The sequence below is a fragment of the Alosa sapidissima genome, chromosome 5 (assembly GCF_018492685.1).
Source record: "Alosa sapidissima isolate fAloSap1 chromosome 5, fAloSap1.pri, whole genome shotgun sequence".
Taxonomy (NCBI): domain Eukaryota; kingdom Metazoa; phylum Chordata; class Actinopteri; order Clupeiformes; family Clupeidae; genus Alosa; species Alosa sapidissima.
Window position 1 is genome coordinate 9,244,186 of NC_055961.1, and position 18,012 is coordinate 9,262,197.

The 18,012-nt window shown below is 40.2% G+C and overlaps 1 protein-coding gene across 1 annotated transcript; it reads right to left on the bottom strand.

Annotated features, from left to right (window-relative positions):
- Window positions 1-470: 470 nt before the first annotated feature.
- pygma (phosphorylase, glycogen, muscle A) lies at window positions 471-15,694 on the bottom strand. The gene is made up of 20 exons (XM_042092736.1): window positions 15,353-15,694; window positions 12,808-12,909; window positions 12,629-12,707; window positions 12,381-12,484; window positions 12,164-12,295; window positions 11,924-12,035; window positions 10,708-10,790; window positions 10,422-10,565; window positions 8,371-8,463; window positions 8,042-8,188; window positions 7,684-7,847; window positions 7,367-7,481; window positions 7,183-7,284; window positions 6,922-7,069; window positions 6,705-6,763; window positions 5,125-5,266; window positions 4,548-4,755; window positions 2,121-2,255; window positions 1,369-1,435; window positions 471-1,247 (listed from the first exon to the last, which is right to left on the bottom strand). Exons 1-20 carry the CDS (start codon window positions 15,593-15,595, stop codon window positions 1,098-1,100), a joined length of 2,529 nt encoding a protein of 842 aa, XP_041948670.1. The 5' UTR covers window positions 15,596-15,694; the 3' UTR covers window positions 471-1,097.
- Between the last annotated feature and the right edge of the window lie 2,318 nt (window positions 15,695-18,012).

Below are 18,012 nucleotides of genomic sequence, written 5' to 3' on the forward strand. Positions count from 1 at the left end.
ATTTTATCTATTGTGCAGACCATATACAACCTCTGGCAAAAGCTAGATGTACCGCAAAACGGTACAAAACATGACCGCCGCTCAGTCCTGTACATTCTCTCCGCAAAAATAAATCACGCTTGTCAATTTGTTTCCATCCCCACTCTTGCAACTTTTGTGTATGGAAATGAGTGTGTGCATAGTGTGTTAAATTAGCCATGAGTGTGCATAGGGGGGTTAAATTAGCACTAAGACTGCCTTCTTTCACCTCCGCAACATTGCCCGCTTCTGACCCTTCCTCTGTTAGTGATGCACAGACCTTGGGTTTGAGAAAGGCGCTATATAAAATAAACGTATTATTGTTATTAGCCAATTGCTTTTTGCCTAGTTATTAAATAAGCTTTTAGTTATACTTTTCACTTTGCCTACCATTTAAATTAGGTTCATATGATTTTACATGGCTTTCAATAGCATTGCAATGGACATCAGAATACCTTTGTTTATTATTTTATTTGTTTACAGTAGTTTAATACAAGTTTCTTGAAAAATAAACAACACTTCAGTTGAGCATAAGTTTTTAGGTGTTTCTGACCCTGGTGAGAGTAATGCCTGTGTTCAAACAAGGTTCCCAAGCTTCCAAAAAAACAGATTACAATACATTCATACAAAAACATCTCGTTCATACGGGGTAAACTGATCAGAGTAAGACACACTCTTCAAAAGGGTACATACAAGACAGTGGTCTACCCACCTGACTATGTGACTTCATTAAGGATCGAATACCATGAGTAACACCAGACTGTCTTGCTTTTGTGATGTTATTTATTGTTCATCATAAACTGGAAAGATGGTGAAATGTATCCATTTTTCTTGGTGGCTCTGTTACTATTGGACATATAGCTTCTAGCATGTCTGGGCTGAGGGTGAGTCTAAAGCGTAAGTGTGTGGCTGTATACTTGACAATAGCAGAAGACACAGCAGTGTAGGCTTTCATTCAGAACTTAAGACACTTCCTCCAAAAACTTCATTAACACCGTTTTTCTCTCAGATGTTCAATGTAAATCTCCTCACAATTCCAACGTGCTGTGCTTGACAGGAGACTCTTGAGAGCAAGGCATTTACTTAGGGTCATCTGGAGCCGCGATCTTTTCCAACGTGGGCTCCATGCCCCAGATCTCACGGGCATACTGGGCAATGGTGCGGTCACTGGAGAACTTGCCACTGCCAGCGATGTTATAGATCGCCTTCTTGGTCCATTCCTTGGAGTTCTACAGAGAGTCATGGTAGGGACAGCAAAAAAACATGAGAAATTAAAATATACAGACAGAGAGAGAGAGACAGAGAGAAAGAGAGAGAGAGAGAGAGAGAGAAATACAATCTCACACTAACCTTGTAGAGAGCACTGACTTTTTCCTGACATTTGATGTAGTCTTCATAGTCAGCAAACACCTTAAATCTGTGCAGTAAATAAACATGGGACTGATCAGATACTGATAAGATAAGATAAGATAAGATAAGATAAGATAAGACTTTATTGATCCCACAGCTGGTAAATTTACTTGTCACAACAGCCCAGTAGTATTTAAATAGAGAGTAAGAAAGTTGTATACAGTATGCCCAGCATACAAGCACACCTAAAAAACAAAAAAACACACAGTGATTGCAACACGCCTTAGGGTTTCACCAATAGTGAACCAATATATATGGTGAATAAAAAAGCTTCACATCACATGTACAGTGGAAAATGCACATATTAAACTAAATTATACTGGGTAATCTAACTGGATACAATTGGCAAAGGGAATCATCTATTAAGGTAATCTTGTGTGTGTGTGCATGTGTGTGCACCCTTAAAATCAGATCCCAGGATTGTGAGTTGGGTTACAATGTGTAAAAATGTTTCTGTCTATCTACTGGATCATTGGATTAATTAATTTAACTGGATGCAAAATAAATCATCCATAAACGTAATCAGGTGTGTGTACAGGGCTAGGGCAGTGGGTTGAACATGTGTGCATTTGTATATGTGTGTGTGTGTGTGTGTGTGTGTGTGTGTGTGTGTATTTAAAAGTACTTGAAATCATACCCACAGATTCTGAGTACTGTAGGTTACAATGCGTCCAGTTTGTTTGGCTCAGTACCTGTCATTGTGCATCAGTAGGGTGACAATGTCCTTGAAGAGATCAGGCTGCTTAGGGCTGAAGAAACCACCGGCGATCTGGTCAATGGCTTGTTTCAGTTCTGGGAGGCGGTTGTAGTAGTCATAGGCATTGTAACTGTATGGAACAATAACGACACTTTAGCAGCTAATCAATTTCTTCATGAAAGCCCATCTACTGTACCTTCAGTGTTATTGCTGATTCAAGGCAATACGAAATGTGACCACCAGATGGCAGCACTACTGCTGTGGGAGCTGCAGGAACACTCATTTAAACCAGCAGCTAGTAATTCTGACCACCGCACAAACAAAGCAGCGGTCATATAGGTTTAGTGTTTCGTTTTTTTTTTCTTTCGGATTTTATTTATTTATTTAGTTATTTATTTTTTCTTCAGTCGTTTTGTGTCAATGATTCCCAGGACACTGAAAGACCGGGCTGCATGAAACTTGGTGGGCATGTAGCCCCACAAGGATGAAACAGAACCATTGATTTTCGTTTTGATCCGTCGCCCACCTACCGCACCAGGCCCCCCGACACAGTTTTCGACACAGCAGGCCGGACACAGTTTTCTGTGTATATCTTGAGAACCATGGGGCCTAGGATGACCAACTTTTTTTAGTTTGTTGGTCTCTCAAGGGGCCATGTCAACCCATCCCAAATCTACTCATTTGAGGTATAGCACCACCTAGTTAAAAATGAAAAGGAAAAAAACAAGGCGTTGTGAACCTGGCTGACAGGTTCAAAACTGTACAAAATGTTGAAATGTAAGATCATTATGACCCTCTGAATGCACGCCAAGTTTCGTGGAATTCCGTTCATGGGGGGCCATATCAGCTACACAATCGCACACACACACATACACACACAGGCCACACACGCGCGCATACACACACACACACACACACATACACTCACACATAAACACACACACACACACAGGCACGCACGCGCACACACAGAGACACACACACAAATGCAGGCAAGCAGGCACACACACAAATACAGATAAACACACACACACACACCATTACCCCCCCCCCCCCACACACACACACACACACACACTCACAAGCGATTACACACACACACAGAAGCACACATATACACAAAAACAAACACACACTATGCACACACGCATTTACATACACAAAAGTTGCAAGAGTAGGAGATGGACACAAATTGAAAAGCGTGATTTAATTTTTTATGGAGAGAATGTGCAGGACTGAGCGGTGGTCATATTTTGACCCACTTTGCGGTACATCAAGTTTTGAAATCTATAGGCTAATCTAACTACTGAAAAGGCACGACCACCAACAGCATAGAAGTCACTGATGAAAGGGTGCTAATTTGTGACTTTAGCTGAAATAGTTGGTGGTGATGTCAATCTGTAAACCTTTTTTTATATACATTTTTGTGGAGTTGTCTCACCCAGACCATGTCATGAAAATTGATTTAAAGAACATAGCGACGCTTATATATATACTAACAATAACTTAAAAAGTGGCAAGTTGTTGCATATGTAAGGGATAATGTATAGAACGCCGGTCATTATCGGGAAATAGGTCCCGACAGGGCGAACCGGACTCCGGCGTGCAGTGGAAGGGTCTTGTTCCGCCCTGAAGGGACCTATTTCCCGATAATGACCGGCGTTCTATACATTATCCCGCTTATAACAGGGCTACTTGGCAAAACTAAACAATAAACTCCCCACTATATGACTCTTTAGCCTACATAGACTATAGCCTATTTGTTACCATTTCATCGTGGCTTTTGCTGAGAAACAAATAGTTGCAACAACGCACACTGAACTTGAATCAAACGTTCTTTAGAACACAGCTGATCAACCGTCTGCTTTCACTTTTGAATGAAGTTCCAGTACTTGTGGAATGATATGAAAGACGTGAATTAGAAGCACAAAACCCATTTTCCTTGACAGCGGTCTGTTATACAGTACATAGCAACGGTCTGTTATAGAGAAATATCAGACCACTGAACATTGGGAAGGCCCATTCAAGTGAACGGAGCATTCTGCAGCACTATGAAGAGCCGTGTAAGTAAGGGATAATGGACAACACGGTGGTCTGTTCACAGAAGTTAATGCACGGAACATGTTACTTTGTTCTGAACATCTGCATTTTACAGCTCGGATGCAACGTGACAGTTCATTTAAACTTCATAACGAGTTCGGCGAATTAATATACAAGTGTGATACGTCCAACAAAATGGATCTACTTCATAGGTGTGCAAATAACATACGGTTAATGGTCATTCTAAATTACGTAGGACAATGGGAAATTCAACCAAGCAGTGGAATAATAATGTATATTTAACAGATGGAATGTTCTAGTGAATAACGCGCAGGTGTACTGCATTCTCTGTAGCATATGGGCTTCTGTATTTCCAACTCACCCCGTCTTGTCCATCGCTTCCACTTCGTCAACTCTCATGCCAAAGATGAAGATGTTGTCCATGCCAGCCTCCTCTGCCATCTCTACGTTGGCGCCATCCATAGTGCCAATGGTGAGGGCACCGTTCAGCATGAACTTCATGTTGCCGGTGCCAGATGCCTCTGTGCCCGCAGTGGAGATCTGCTCTGAGAGGTCGGCGGCAGGAACGGCTGGAGGGAAAGGAGAACAGTGAACAATTTTGCAGGTGCTCTTTCCCTCACAACGTTACTCATGCAGGTGCTCTGTGAGTCAGATCCGCTCCATAGAACTTCATGGGTTCTTTCTTGGCCCATGCTAACAAACAAACAAACAAACAAACAAACAAACAAACAGGCAATATTTGAAACTATTATTTTTAACTATGTAGTGTTCATATACTGTAAGTTGCTTTGGAGAAAAGCGGCAAATACCATGACCATAACACATAAGGGTGAAAACATAACCTTCTTGACAATAAATAACATAGTCATAGTCATAGTCAAGTTTATTTATATAGCACAATTTTAAAAAATAAATAAATAAATAACAGAGCCATGTACCTTTCTCAGCAAGAGTGACTCTGTAGTTCTCCAGGAAGATGACCTTCAGGCGGTCGCCCACAACAGGGTCATGATTGACTATCTCACCAATAGCAGTGATGAGACGGATGATCATCTTAGCGGTGTGGTAGCCAGGTGCAGCCTGACACAAGCAAAGAAAATAGAACTGGTTAGACACTATAGCAAGTGTTCAGGTGTAGTGGGACACCCTCCAGGTCTCCCAGGGCTCCCTTGAAAAAGAGATGTAAGATCTCAATGGGACTCACAAGGTATAATAAAGGATAAATAAAAAATAAAATATTTATTGGCACCCCTAGTAAAGTTGGCTAAAAAAGCTGGTATAAAATATAACCGTGTGGTATTTATCTTAATCTCACAATGAGAAGAAATTACCTCCATGCTCAGTGCAAATGTAACCTCTGTGCTAATAGATTATTTACAAGGCATGCCAGGAAAAAGCCTTTTCTGTCATTTAATTACACATGTAAATTATTGGAGTTATTGAATCTTGAATGCTACAGGGACATTGCCTGAATTGTGTTCTACTGTCAGATGAAATGAAAATGACTATATACAGCCTAATGAGATGGTGGAGGGTCTGTGATATTGTGGGGCTGTTATTCCAAAGGTCATTGGAACCTCAACTCCAAGATAAAGAAAAATATAAGTGGGTGAAACACATGTCCAAATCAACACAAACATGGTTTACAAAATGAAGTTTCTGCCATGGCCATTTCAGTCTCTCTGAACTCCATAGAAAAACAGTGGCAAAGAGAAAAATGCACAAGTGAGGACCTAGGAACGATCTGGAGAGATTTTGTACAGAGGAATGGCCTCAAACCCCCTGCTTTAGGTGGGGATCGCATTGGCCAGCGGCAAGTGGCAAGCGTATCGTAGCGCTCAGACTATATAATAAGTTCTATCTCGTTACTAAGTAACATAAACGGTTTACGTTAACTGACAATTGAATACACTCGCGATGGCATATGTCATACATACAGTATGTATGTATTTCTTTATTAGATATCTTTGTTTCTCACAACAAAGTTGCTTCCCTTCAAGGTTGGATTTTTCCTCATTGTTTTCATTGTAAGACCAAGGAAAATTGTCAACAGTTCATTCTTTTGCTAATTCTTTTCACTCAAGTTTACCAGGGGTGCCAATAAATGCGGAGTGTGTTGTATGTTTTGTTAAATGTAACTAATATAAAAAACGTATATCTCACTAATATGTCAAAATGTGCTTAACAAAAACAAGACAAAACAGGAGTTTTTCTATCTAAACTATTGAGAGACTCTCCATCTATTTTTTTGTTCAATTATGGTGGCAGTTGTTTTCATCACACAATATTTTTTATACTTTTTTATACAACTGAAGTTCAAGAAAATAAATCTAGCAAAAGGCTGGTAAATTACTAGAATTCAACTGCAATGTCACATAAAATTACAATATGCTGAGAGCTAAAGGCAAAGTGTCTTTTCAAAATTATTTTTCACGTGAATGTTTCAATTCATTCCATTTCACGACTATCTATTTTGTCAGTCTACTCATGTGAAACAAGCAAAAGTTAGGTAGAGCACCTTTCCGCCGATCATGATAGTTCTGGGTGTCCATTGCTTATTGGGCTCTTTCTTGATACCTTTGGAGGATATCAGTAATAATCAATCAATAATCAAGGCTGTTCATTAATCATTAGAGATCAGTAATAATCAATCAATAATCAAGGCTGTTCATTAATCATTAGCATCAGACTAAACACTCAATGCTTGGTTAGATGAAGATGAATGGATTGCTCACGGTTGTAGAAGGTAATGATGTGCAGGCAGTTCAACAGCTGTCTCTTGTACTCGTGGATTCTCTTGACTTGAATGTCAAACATGGAGTTAGGATTGATCTTCACCTTGTAGTGCTCCTCGAGGTGTGCGGCAAACTTCATCTTGTTCTCCTACGAGGGTGACAAAGAGGTGTGGTGCTTTATTAATCTATTTACTAGAACTTACTGACTGGTAATTACATCCAAACTCACCCGAGAACATGAGAATTCCTGAGGACCTTTACCTGTTTGACTTTGGCAATGTCACGGATGAATGCCTCATCATTGATAAATTTCTCAAGTTTTCTCAACTGGTCAAGATCACGGATGTATTCCTCTCCAATTCTCTGACATTCACAAACCAAACAAATATTACTATACAGCATTTCCTCCAACAAATAAACATTATTTTAAAAATGAGACCCTCACCTCTGCAATGACTTCCGCAAGAGAAGGGTTACACATGACCAGCCAGCGGCGGGGAGTGATGCCATTGGTCTTGTTCTGGAACTTTTTGGGATCCATCTCATAGAAGTCCTTAAACCTGAGCAGATGGCACCAACATTACCAACATTAAAGACTTTTCTCCACCGTCATCAGTGTCCTCGTGACTAGGGTTGGGTGCTGAACTTGGTACTTTTAATGGTGTGTGTGCGTGTAATGATATAATGGGTGTAATGGTGTGTGTGTGTGTTTATTTGTGTGTGTGTGTGTGTCTGTGTGTGTGTGTGTGTGTTTGCACATACACAGATGCTTTGATGATGTCAGAGTGAATGCGGGCCACTCCATTGACTGCATGGGACCCGACGATACACAAGTGAGCCATATTTACTCTCTTCTGACCTCCTTCCTCAATCAGAGACATACGCCTCAGGCGCTCAACGTCACCAGGGAACTTGGCTGCAACGCGCTGAAGAGTACAATGGAAATGTTGGAATCATTTCAAGTGCTGTTGACTGCTCTTAAAGCTCTAGAAATATGGGCCTATTTCACATTCTGGACTTATAGGCCATATATAAGAAACTACTGTAAATTATATGTGAAGTCTTACACTACACCATGTTCTCCTCTTTGTTTTGGCTGTGTGCAGTAACACAGACTCACCTCCATATGGCGCCTGTTGATCTCATAGACGATCTCAAGGTGGCGAGGCAGCAGGTGTTGGAACAGATCAATGGGCCAGCGCTCCAGGGCCTCGGGCAGGACTGTATGATTAGTGTAGGCACATGTTTTCACACAGATCTCCCAGGCCTGACCAAATAAACATACACACACACACACACACACAAACACACAGAACCAAATTTAACATCAAGGATTGAATCGAAACCGCTTTCTGCATGGCAAAATAATACTACAGCTGGAGGTACCTCCAAAAGTTCTCATCATAAATCAGGTCTAACACTGTGCTACAAGTCTTAAGCAGTTCTCACCTTCTCCCAGGGCAACTTCTCCTCATCCACCAACACCCTTATCAGCTCGGGGATGGCGAGGGCTGGGTGAGTATCGTTCAGCTGGATGGCCACCTGCACATGGAGAGGCACAGGAGAGCATGAGAGAGTGCAGCACAGACTCAGAGCAGAGTTTGGTGCTCAGTCGACTTCAACAAATATGCACAGCTCGCTACTGTCTCTTAGGCTGATGAGTGGGAGCCAACTAATGAAGCTCATTGGTCAGCCATCCATCCACATAATACATTGTGGTAACACTTTATAATAACTACACACAATTCATCATTTATTAAGCCTTTGTTACTTATTAGTTAATGGTTTGTTCATCATTAGTAATTTCTCGTTCATACATAATTTATCATCAGTAAAGCATTTGTTCACACAATTATAAATGGTTTGTTCATAGTAAATAAGCCTATCCAAAAAATATGTTTGTAAGTACATGATTTATACTTAATAAGTAATGAAACAACCACTTATAATGAAATCATTTTCTTATTATAAACTAGTTGCAAACTATTACAAAATGCTTTGTTCATCATTTGTAAAGCATTGTTCCTATGGTAATTCTCATACATAAAGTATTTGTACACACAGTTATAAATGGTTTGTTCATAGTAAATAAGCCTATATCTAAAATATGTTTATGAATTATTGTTAATAATAAATTATGCAATATACACATGCCTTGCAACACATTTTCAAATGAGTTGTAAAGATTACATTCACATTCATTCATTTAGCAGACAAGCGACGTACACATGTCAATTAAATTGAAGGCCATTGACATAACAGTGAAAGCCGGGAATCAAACCCCCAACTTTTCAGGCTACTGCATGCTAGTCCAGCTCCTTATCCACTACACTACCTTGGCCCAGATAGAAACCACTACTAACGACTTTCTGTTCTTCTACTACACACTGTTATTAAACATCTGTAAACTATTATTAAATGCTGTATTCTTCATTTGTAAAGAATTATTCCTACATTAATTCTCATCTGTAAATCATGTTTACACACAGTTAAAAATGGTTTGTTCATAGTAAACACACATATCTATATTATATTTTTGAATTGACTGTTGTAATACCACTGGGCAGAGGTAATGTAGTGGATAGGGAGCTGGGTTAACATGCAGCAACCCATAAAGTTGGGGGTTCAAACCCCGGCGTCCACCAATGTGGCCTTGCCCTTTAATTTCATTGACATGTGTAAGTCGCTTTGGGTGAAAGTGTCGGCTAAATGAATAAATGCAAGTGTAAACTTTATAACTCATTTGTAAATGTGTTGCAAGGCATAAAACGTCCTCACTTTAGATGAGCTCACAAAATATCATTAACTAACCACTTGTAACTCCTGAGTTAATTATAATTATAGTATTAGGAAGTGGTTTATAAAATATGTATCCTCACCCTAACTAATCATTAGTGCATGTGTATGTAACAACTGTTAAATAATGGAAATATTACTTAATCAAAAACATATTGCATCATTTATTAAGTATTAACAATAATGTATAAACATATTTAAGATATAGGCTTATTTACTATGAACAAACTATTTATAACTGTGTGAACAAATGTTTTACTGATGATAAATTAGAAATTACTAATGATGAACAAACCATTAACTAATAAGTAACAAAGGCTTAATAAATGATGAATTGTTTTTAGTTATTATAAAGTGTTACCTAAATGGTTTATTATGTAACTTTGTTTACATGAATGACAGAACACATGACAGAACAATGGCTCTACATGGTAACAAAGGACATTTAAATGCATGTATGCACAAATACATATATTACACACACACACAGACACACATAACAATAGCTGTGATTGTCATCTATTTCAAAAACACCAGGGCAGAGAAAGTTGCTACTACTACGGTCAGTGAGTAATCTTGTGAAAAAAAAAAAAAATATATATAATGTCCGGAACACTGCTTTAGACTCCCATATTTAATGAACAAAGGCAACGTTTCGACCCTGCTGGGTCTTCTTCAGGCAAATGGTGAGTGAGTAATCTTACCTTTTTAGGCAGCTCAGCGAAGTCAGTGCGCACAATATCCCTAGAGCCAAACTTGGAGGCCTTGAAACGGCGAATAATGTCCTGCAGGGTGGCAGACACCACAAAATACTCCTGCTTCAGACGCAGCTCCTTCCCTTCAAAGAACTGGAACAGGACAGACATGTGTGACGTTATTTAAAATGCTACAACGACATCTTGTCTGTGTATAGAGAGAGAGAAAGAGAGAGAGAGAGAGAGAGAGAGAGAGAGAGAGAGAGAGTGTGTGTGCAAGCATGACAAGTCTTACGTTGTCATTTGGGTACAGGACACGGGAGATATTCTCTGCCACATTTCTGTCCAACACAGCCTGAATGTAACCACCAACATTGACTATTCAATACAAAAGCAAACAATATCACATGTCAGTTTACAGCACAATAGACCATAAATATACAGTATATATACTGTATGGATTATCTGCAAGCCCCCTTTTCATGCACTAAACATTTCAGAAATACACTGGACAGGCTATGACAGAATTATTGAGCTATATGTAAGGGATTTCCCACAGTGGATGATCAACAACCAAGCCGGGTCGGGTGTTGTGTGGCCTATCCGTTTGCATAATGTGTGATTCATGGACCCTGAAATATGCAATTGAAGATGCCATGCAGTAATCTCACTAAAAAGCAGTGAAATTAACTATATGCAGAGTCCAGTCCAGTCCAATAATAATAATAATAATAATAATAATAATAATAATAATTTAACAACACTAATTTTAATAATGCATTACATTGTTATCCATAACCATACCAGTCATGTTCACTTTAAATAATAATAATAATCTGATTAACCTAGGTCTAGCCTCATCAGGACACAACTGCTGCTCTAAGAGTGCCGACAGAAAGTGTCATGACTCTCTCATCCTCCCCTTCATAAACATTACAAACTGCCTTTCTGGGGAGCTCTTTATTCTTCACCAAACAGCCAAAACTCCTTCAATTACATATTTCAGAATGTTCAGAGGTATATCAACAACTCTGAAGTCAATTCTAGTTTGTAAGCCGCCCATTTAGCAATTTGATTAGTTTCCAACCTGTGAGAGTCAGACAGGCAGCTCTATTCTGACTGGCCGTTTGAGAGGTTTTCCTACTGAGATGAATATTGCAAGGTACCTTATTGTCCTCTCAACATGCGCTGAAGCAGAACAACACAGCACACTCCACACTTTCAGCCGGCTTACACATGCAGCCAACCGCATGCCCCACAAAGCTGGGTTATGCTGGGCTCAGAAATGAATATGGATCAGCATCCTTAGGATCAGCTATGGGACAGCATAGCACAAATATTAAGAAAATGAAGTTAGTTTAAATTCAAAATTAATAAGAGACATTCACATGTGTGCGCACACACACACACACACACATTGATCTGACACAGAAAATACATGCCAGTCACAGAAATCTGGGATTAACACATGTGTTTGTTTAAATAACATGTCTGCATAGATATTAACTCACAGTCTTTCAGGTTGAAATCACAGGGAGCCTTGGCAGACCAGAGACGCATGGTGTTCACAATATTGTTCCTGTATCCTGGTACAGGGGTGTCGTATGGCAAGGCCAACACCACCTGTCAGTAGGGCAGAAGAGAACGGGTCTTAATCCTCTTATTACTACACTCCCACATGCCCTTCAACAGTCATTCTGTAAATGTGCATTTATAATGAGGATGCCATGTTCATGCTTTCGTGACTTCACCTGGGTGTCGACCCATTTCACACCATCAGGGGTGTGCTCTGTCCTGCCAAAGAAGTGCACAGGCCTCATGTATTCTGGACGAGCTTTCTCCCAAGGGTTGCCATAACGAAGCCAGTCATCAGCCTCCTCAACCTATCAGTTATGGGATGGATGAGCCAATCATGGTTCAAACCAGCAGTACAAAACGGCACGTTGTAGAAAGTCGGTCACAACTTACCTGCCAGCCATTATGAATTTTCTGGTTGAAAATTCCAAACTCATAACGGATACCATAGCCATAAGCAGCCAAACCCAGGGACGCCATGGAGTCAAGGAAGCAAGCTGAAAATAGACGAGGCAGTAAAAACCACATCAGTGGAAGCACTCACACTCTTGTGTGTAAAATAGGGTAACCAAAATGAACTAAACAGCAATTATCAGTTTACACTTCTCACCCCTTTGCTTTGCATAAAGAACTCAACTTACCTGCCAGTCTACCCAAGCCACCGTTTCCAAGACCAGCATCCTCCTCCAATTCCTGCAGCTCCTCCATCTCCAAACCAAGCTGTAAAACAATTTCAGAGTTCTCATGAAAGCCCTCTACCCCCTGGCCAGTGGCCACTGTTACATCATTTGACGACAGGAGACATATTGGGGATGCTCACCTGGTACATGGCCTCATCACAAGCATTCTCCAGTGCAAGGTTCACCATGGTGTTCTGCAGTGTGCGGCCCATGTAGAACTCCAGGGAGATGTAGTAGACACGCTAATGGGGATGAAAGAGGAGAAAGAATTTCATGAGGCCTCACACACCATCACTACCACACAACATCAGCAGTCCACCCCCCCACCCCCCCCGTGTGCACTGTGCAACATGCAAAAGTAACTGTCAGGCATTGAGTTTCCTAATTAGGTAATTCAACTGAACCATGTGGACATTTTAGCTTATTTCATATCCTCAGATATGAATTACATTTAGTGATAACTAACTCTGTTTACGACATAAATTCAAAAGTATGTATTGTATTAGCGTAAATAGGTTTGCACGTGCCTGTCTTGGTCCAGTTCTTTTTAGTGATAACTACAAAGCAGCTAACTTTAGAATAAAAACAATTACCTATTGAGGATATTTCTACATTAGTTTCCTGAAAAACATGATAAATTGCATATAGGATGTATCTATTTATATTATATACCAATGGTGCACAGTATCTGTGTACTGCAAACATATCTGAGCATGTTTCTTATTGTGAAAGGAAAAAGAGAAAGTCCCTCAGGGACACAAGAAATTGACTGTGAGGAGTTTGTTTGTATGCCATGGGATAGCAACCCTGTAATATCCTGCCAGCTCACACTTCCTGCTCCTACATCTGATTTATTACTTTATTAGAGACAAAAACACCCCCCTGTGACAGACAGAAGGCCACAATCATTTTCAATGATATCGCTCCCCGTCTCAAACACAAGGCCATCTCTGTGTCTGTCTACTTGCTACATTATCAGCCTCAAGGGAATTCATCCCGAGGGCTCGGGTGAGTGCACCAGCTCTCGGGAGGGAGGACCACGCTCCTGAACTCCCAGTCTACAGCCACATGCAATGACTGTCAAGGGAATATCTAGGCTTAGCAATGGTGTCTATTATAAGTCTCTTCAGACAGAGGGAGACGTGAATCTTTGACATTTCGAGTTTTCTCGACGTCGGTGTTTGAGACTGCAGGAACAGAGAGAGAGAGGGGGAGAGGAAGGTCAGAAGTATTACATAACAGTGGCATTTTGACTGGAGTAAAAATAACCCCACTGGGGGTCACTCAGAAAGGTTACATAGACGATGATTAGAACTCTGCAGTGACTATGAAATGATGCACATGATAAATTATGATATATGAGATATGAAATCTAAAATGTTCAAGACCAATTTTTTGCCAAAAAGTACATTTTCCATGAGAGATTTCATGGTTTTATGACTTACGGCGATTGTGCTAATTATCATTTATGACATTGTAGAACAGCTTACTCATGCAAGGAAATAAAAAATCTCTGTGTGCAGCACATATATTATATAAATATCATATATGGCAGCACACTGTGACAAGCATTCAATAACTATTTATCTGTCATCTTGTGCATGTCATCTGCAAGGCCTTACCAAATGCTGTTTGAAACTTTGCTATGTAGCATATTAGTGAACCAGCTGAGTAAACTAACACAGCTGGTAAACTATACTATGTTGGTAACTGTATCACATTGAAATCAACAAAGCTATTTAGTACAAGCCATGCTTGGATTTTCAATGTCCAAGAGGATGAAAAGCTCAGAGGGATTCTGATGTACATCTACAGGATCTACAGGAAATATTTGCTATTTGAGGAAGTAAATATTAAGTTGATATGCTAAAAAAATAGCCTTGGCTTAACCACAGATTTTGATCATTCGTGGTGTATGTGATCTTTGGGTGAAATGCTAAAAACATACAGGCAGGTTCCTTGTTCCAAATGGCTGAATACAGCTGACATTGCAGTTAAGTCTGATGACCTGACATCTGTTTCATGGTAAATGACTGCTCAACCTTGATACGAGTATAGTTTTCAACCATGACCTTTTTTTGAGGGTCATAACCTGTGACCTTTCTTCCTAGAGGGTCTTTGGCATAGTTCCAGGCCCCTCGATTACAGTTGCACACTGACTCAAAATGCTATTCCCACAAATAAAGTCGACACATGACTTCTGAATGGTTGAGGCTAAACCCTAAGATACAGTGGTTGTATAGGCCTACTGCATTGGATTGGATCATAGGAAATTTGGGAAAATGGTCATGGGACCAACATCTTGAGATTGTTTAAAAGTAGTTGCTTTGTTCTCAAGAACTATATCTAGGGAGTGTTCACTTTAAGCAATGCATTTATAAATAAGTCATGCTTCACAAGTCTGGAGGGATATATGAAAAGGGCATGGGTCATAGGCAGGCTTGTGGCATTTCAGAGGCCAGCTTTCATCTGCAGTTAGCCTACCAGACATCAATTTCTGGATTTCTAAAGCTAGAATATATGTATACAAATTGATGTTATGAACATTTCACTTTACTACATGGAGCACTGTGAAGTCTACAATAATGGGGGTAATGGATTGTCCACCACTACAATTCTTAGTCAAACTGTTCTTTTCTGACATGATTTCAGGAATTAAATACTCTTTCTTAATTGATGACTTACTTTGGGGTCTTTCTCGTAATAGTGCTGCTGGGTTCTGATCCATCTGCCAACCAGATGATCGCGCACGGTGTTGGCGAGAGCAAAATAATAGTCCCGCTTTGTGGCAACAATTCTGTCTTTGACCAGCGTGAAGTGAAGGTGGCGGTTGAAGTTGGTTTTGAGGTCTGTGACGTTCTCAACTCCAGCGAGGCCACGCACCGAAATCTGCTTTTTCCGGTCGTGATCTGACAGCGGTTTCGACATCTTGGAAGGCTAATGTAAACACGGACCACAGGCAAACACAGAGATCAGGACACCTCAACTGTAGCCTACTGAAGCTAGTTGGTACCCAACCGACACTGTCAAGACAGTTGACTTTATTAGTCTACCGACTTCATTAATATTGAGAAGAAGGCGGGGTAGGAAAAAGGCAGCCAATCGTAGTTGTAATATTGCAACAATAAACATGTGGACTAAAGTGCTATAATTAAATAACCTACATTTTCTCTCTCTCTAACATAGGCTACAAATGAAACCGACACAATAAAAATCAAAAAACATTTTTAGAAAAATGTTGATTTAACAATATTTCTGCTCTTTAAGAATGATCAATGATAGACAGGATAACATGTTTGATAGATTTTTTGACAGGTGGTTTTAAAAATGTGAATTTGCTCACTTTTATTCATGTTAGATTTTTCATTTGAATTAAGCCTATATACCTCCGTCGTCAATGGTTCCGGTTTGTCTGATTGTAGCCTATGTAGGATTACGCAAAAGTACCGGCCCGATGTTCATGAAAGTTGGAAACGTGGAAAGGTGTAGCATGGGCCAACAAAGAACCCTTTTGGAGTGGATCACGGGTCTTATACACGAATTCAGTTTTGCTTCCCCTCCTCCGTTGGAATATGGCACAGGTGGAAGTAAGTGCTCTAGCCTACCCTTACAGTTAAAATCAATAAAATCATAAAATATATGTATCAATGAATATGTGAAAAATCATGTTACAGGAAGTGTACAGTCAATGAGATTTTAGCTCTCAGAATCCATATGATAGGCCAGCCAGGGTCATATGTCCAACACATCTATGGAAGCTGGACCTTTTACACTTGACCCATCTGAAAGGCCATGATATTTTAGAGGCATGCTCTGTGAATGTCAGTGAGGGGCAATCAACCCTAGCCGCACAGCACAGCACATCAGTCACAAGTAAAGAAATGAACATGGACACTCAAACAACATATTTTCAACCAAATATGTAGACCTGGATAGCTGACATGGATATAGGAACAATATATAACTCGTAGGCTATTGTTATTTTGGGGGAAAGATAGATAGGCCTACAGGAAGAAATACAGAAATAATAAAGGGTGTAGCCTACATCTTCAGATTGGGTTTCAGAAGACAGTCAGTTTTACATGTTGATTTGTTTTTGTTTTTTCAGCATTGTATCTTAAGAAAAGGGTGACACTAAATCTAATTTGTTGTATAGGTTAAAACTAACCTGATGTTTTCTGATTCGTCAGTTTATGTGATGTTGATAATCAAGTCAACAACGGCAGGACTGGAATTTTAAGATCAATAAATGACTAAATGTATGATTGAATGGCTCATTCACTGCCTAGTGCCTGCATACTGTATTCAGAGCTGCAATACCATGCCAGACCAGTAGATGGCAATAGCAAAACTGTTATAAGATTATATGTTATGTATTTTACATCTATATACTGCATCTTATCTATATATCTAGATAGATAGTTTGATAGATAGATGCAGGGGCGCTGCTAGAAAATGTGGACCCTATGACAGACAATAATTCTGGACCCCCAGGTAATATATAGTATTATAGTATATATTGTCTCTTGGGGGCCCCCTGTCAGTGCTGGGCCCTTAGACCCCCCCAGCGGCGTCACCATTGGTGAGAAACCCTTAGCCAGATCATCATCAAGAGTGGTTATGGCTACAGACTGCGAAATGGAGCTACCAGTGGCTCAACAAAGCAAGAAAACACAAGCACTGATCATGGCAGCACAAGAACCTAAATTTAAGCTTAGTAGAGGTCAGGGTCTACCACACCAGGCAAGACCCAAGGGGCAGGCTGTGTAAAGGTGCCCCTGAAACAGTCCAGCACAGAAAAGTGGGGTGCAGGATGCTAGCAGGCAGAGCATGCACCATAACCCAGTGTCTGGGATAGTGTACAGGAACATCTGTGCCGAGTATGGCCTGGAAGTCCCAAAGTCAAAATGGGATACATCTCTGAAAGTGGTTGAGAATGACCAAGCCAAGATCCTGTGGGACTTCAAGATACAGACTGAAAAATTGGTAATGGCTAACCAGCTGGAAATAGTAGTGCTAGATAGACAAGAGAAAGCTATGCTGATAGATGTCGCAATACCTAGTGACAGCAACATCAGACAGAACTCAAGGCGCTGACAGGCTAGAGGCTCCCAGGGTAGAGGACCCGAGCTTGGAGGAAGAACCACCAGAGGGGAGAGTGGGGACTTTTTATCAATGTATGTATATATAAATAAATCACTAACTTTGAAAATAGATGAAGTGTCCTTTTATGTGGTGATTTATTAATAACGATTACTGATCATGTTTGATATTTTGAAGTATGGCAATGCTTTCAGAAAGATTTGACCACTAGATGGAGGCAAAGCACATTACTACAGCTGTTC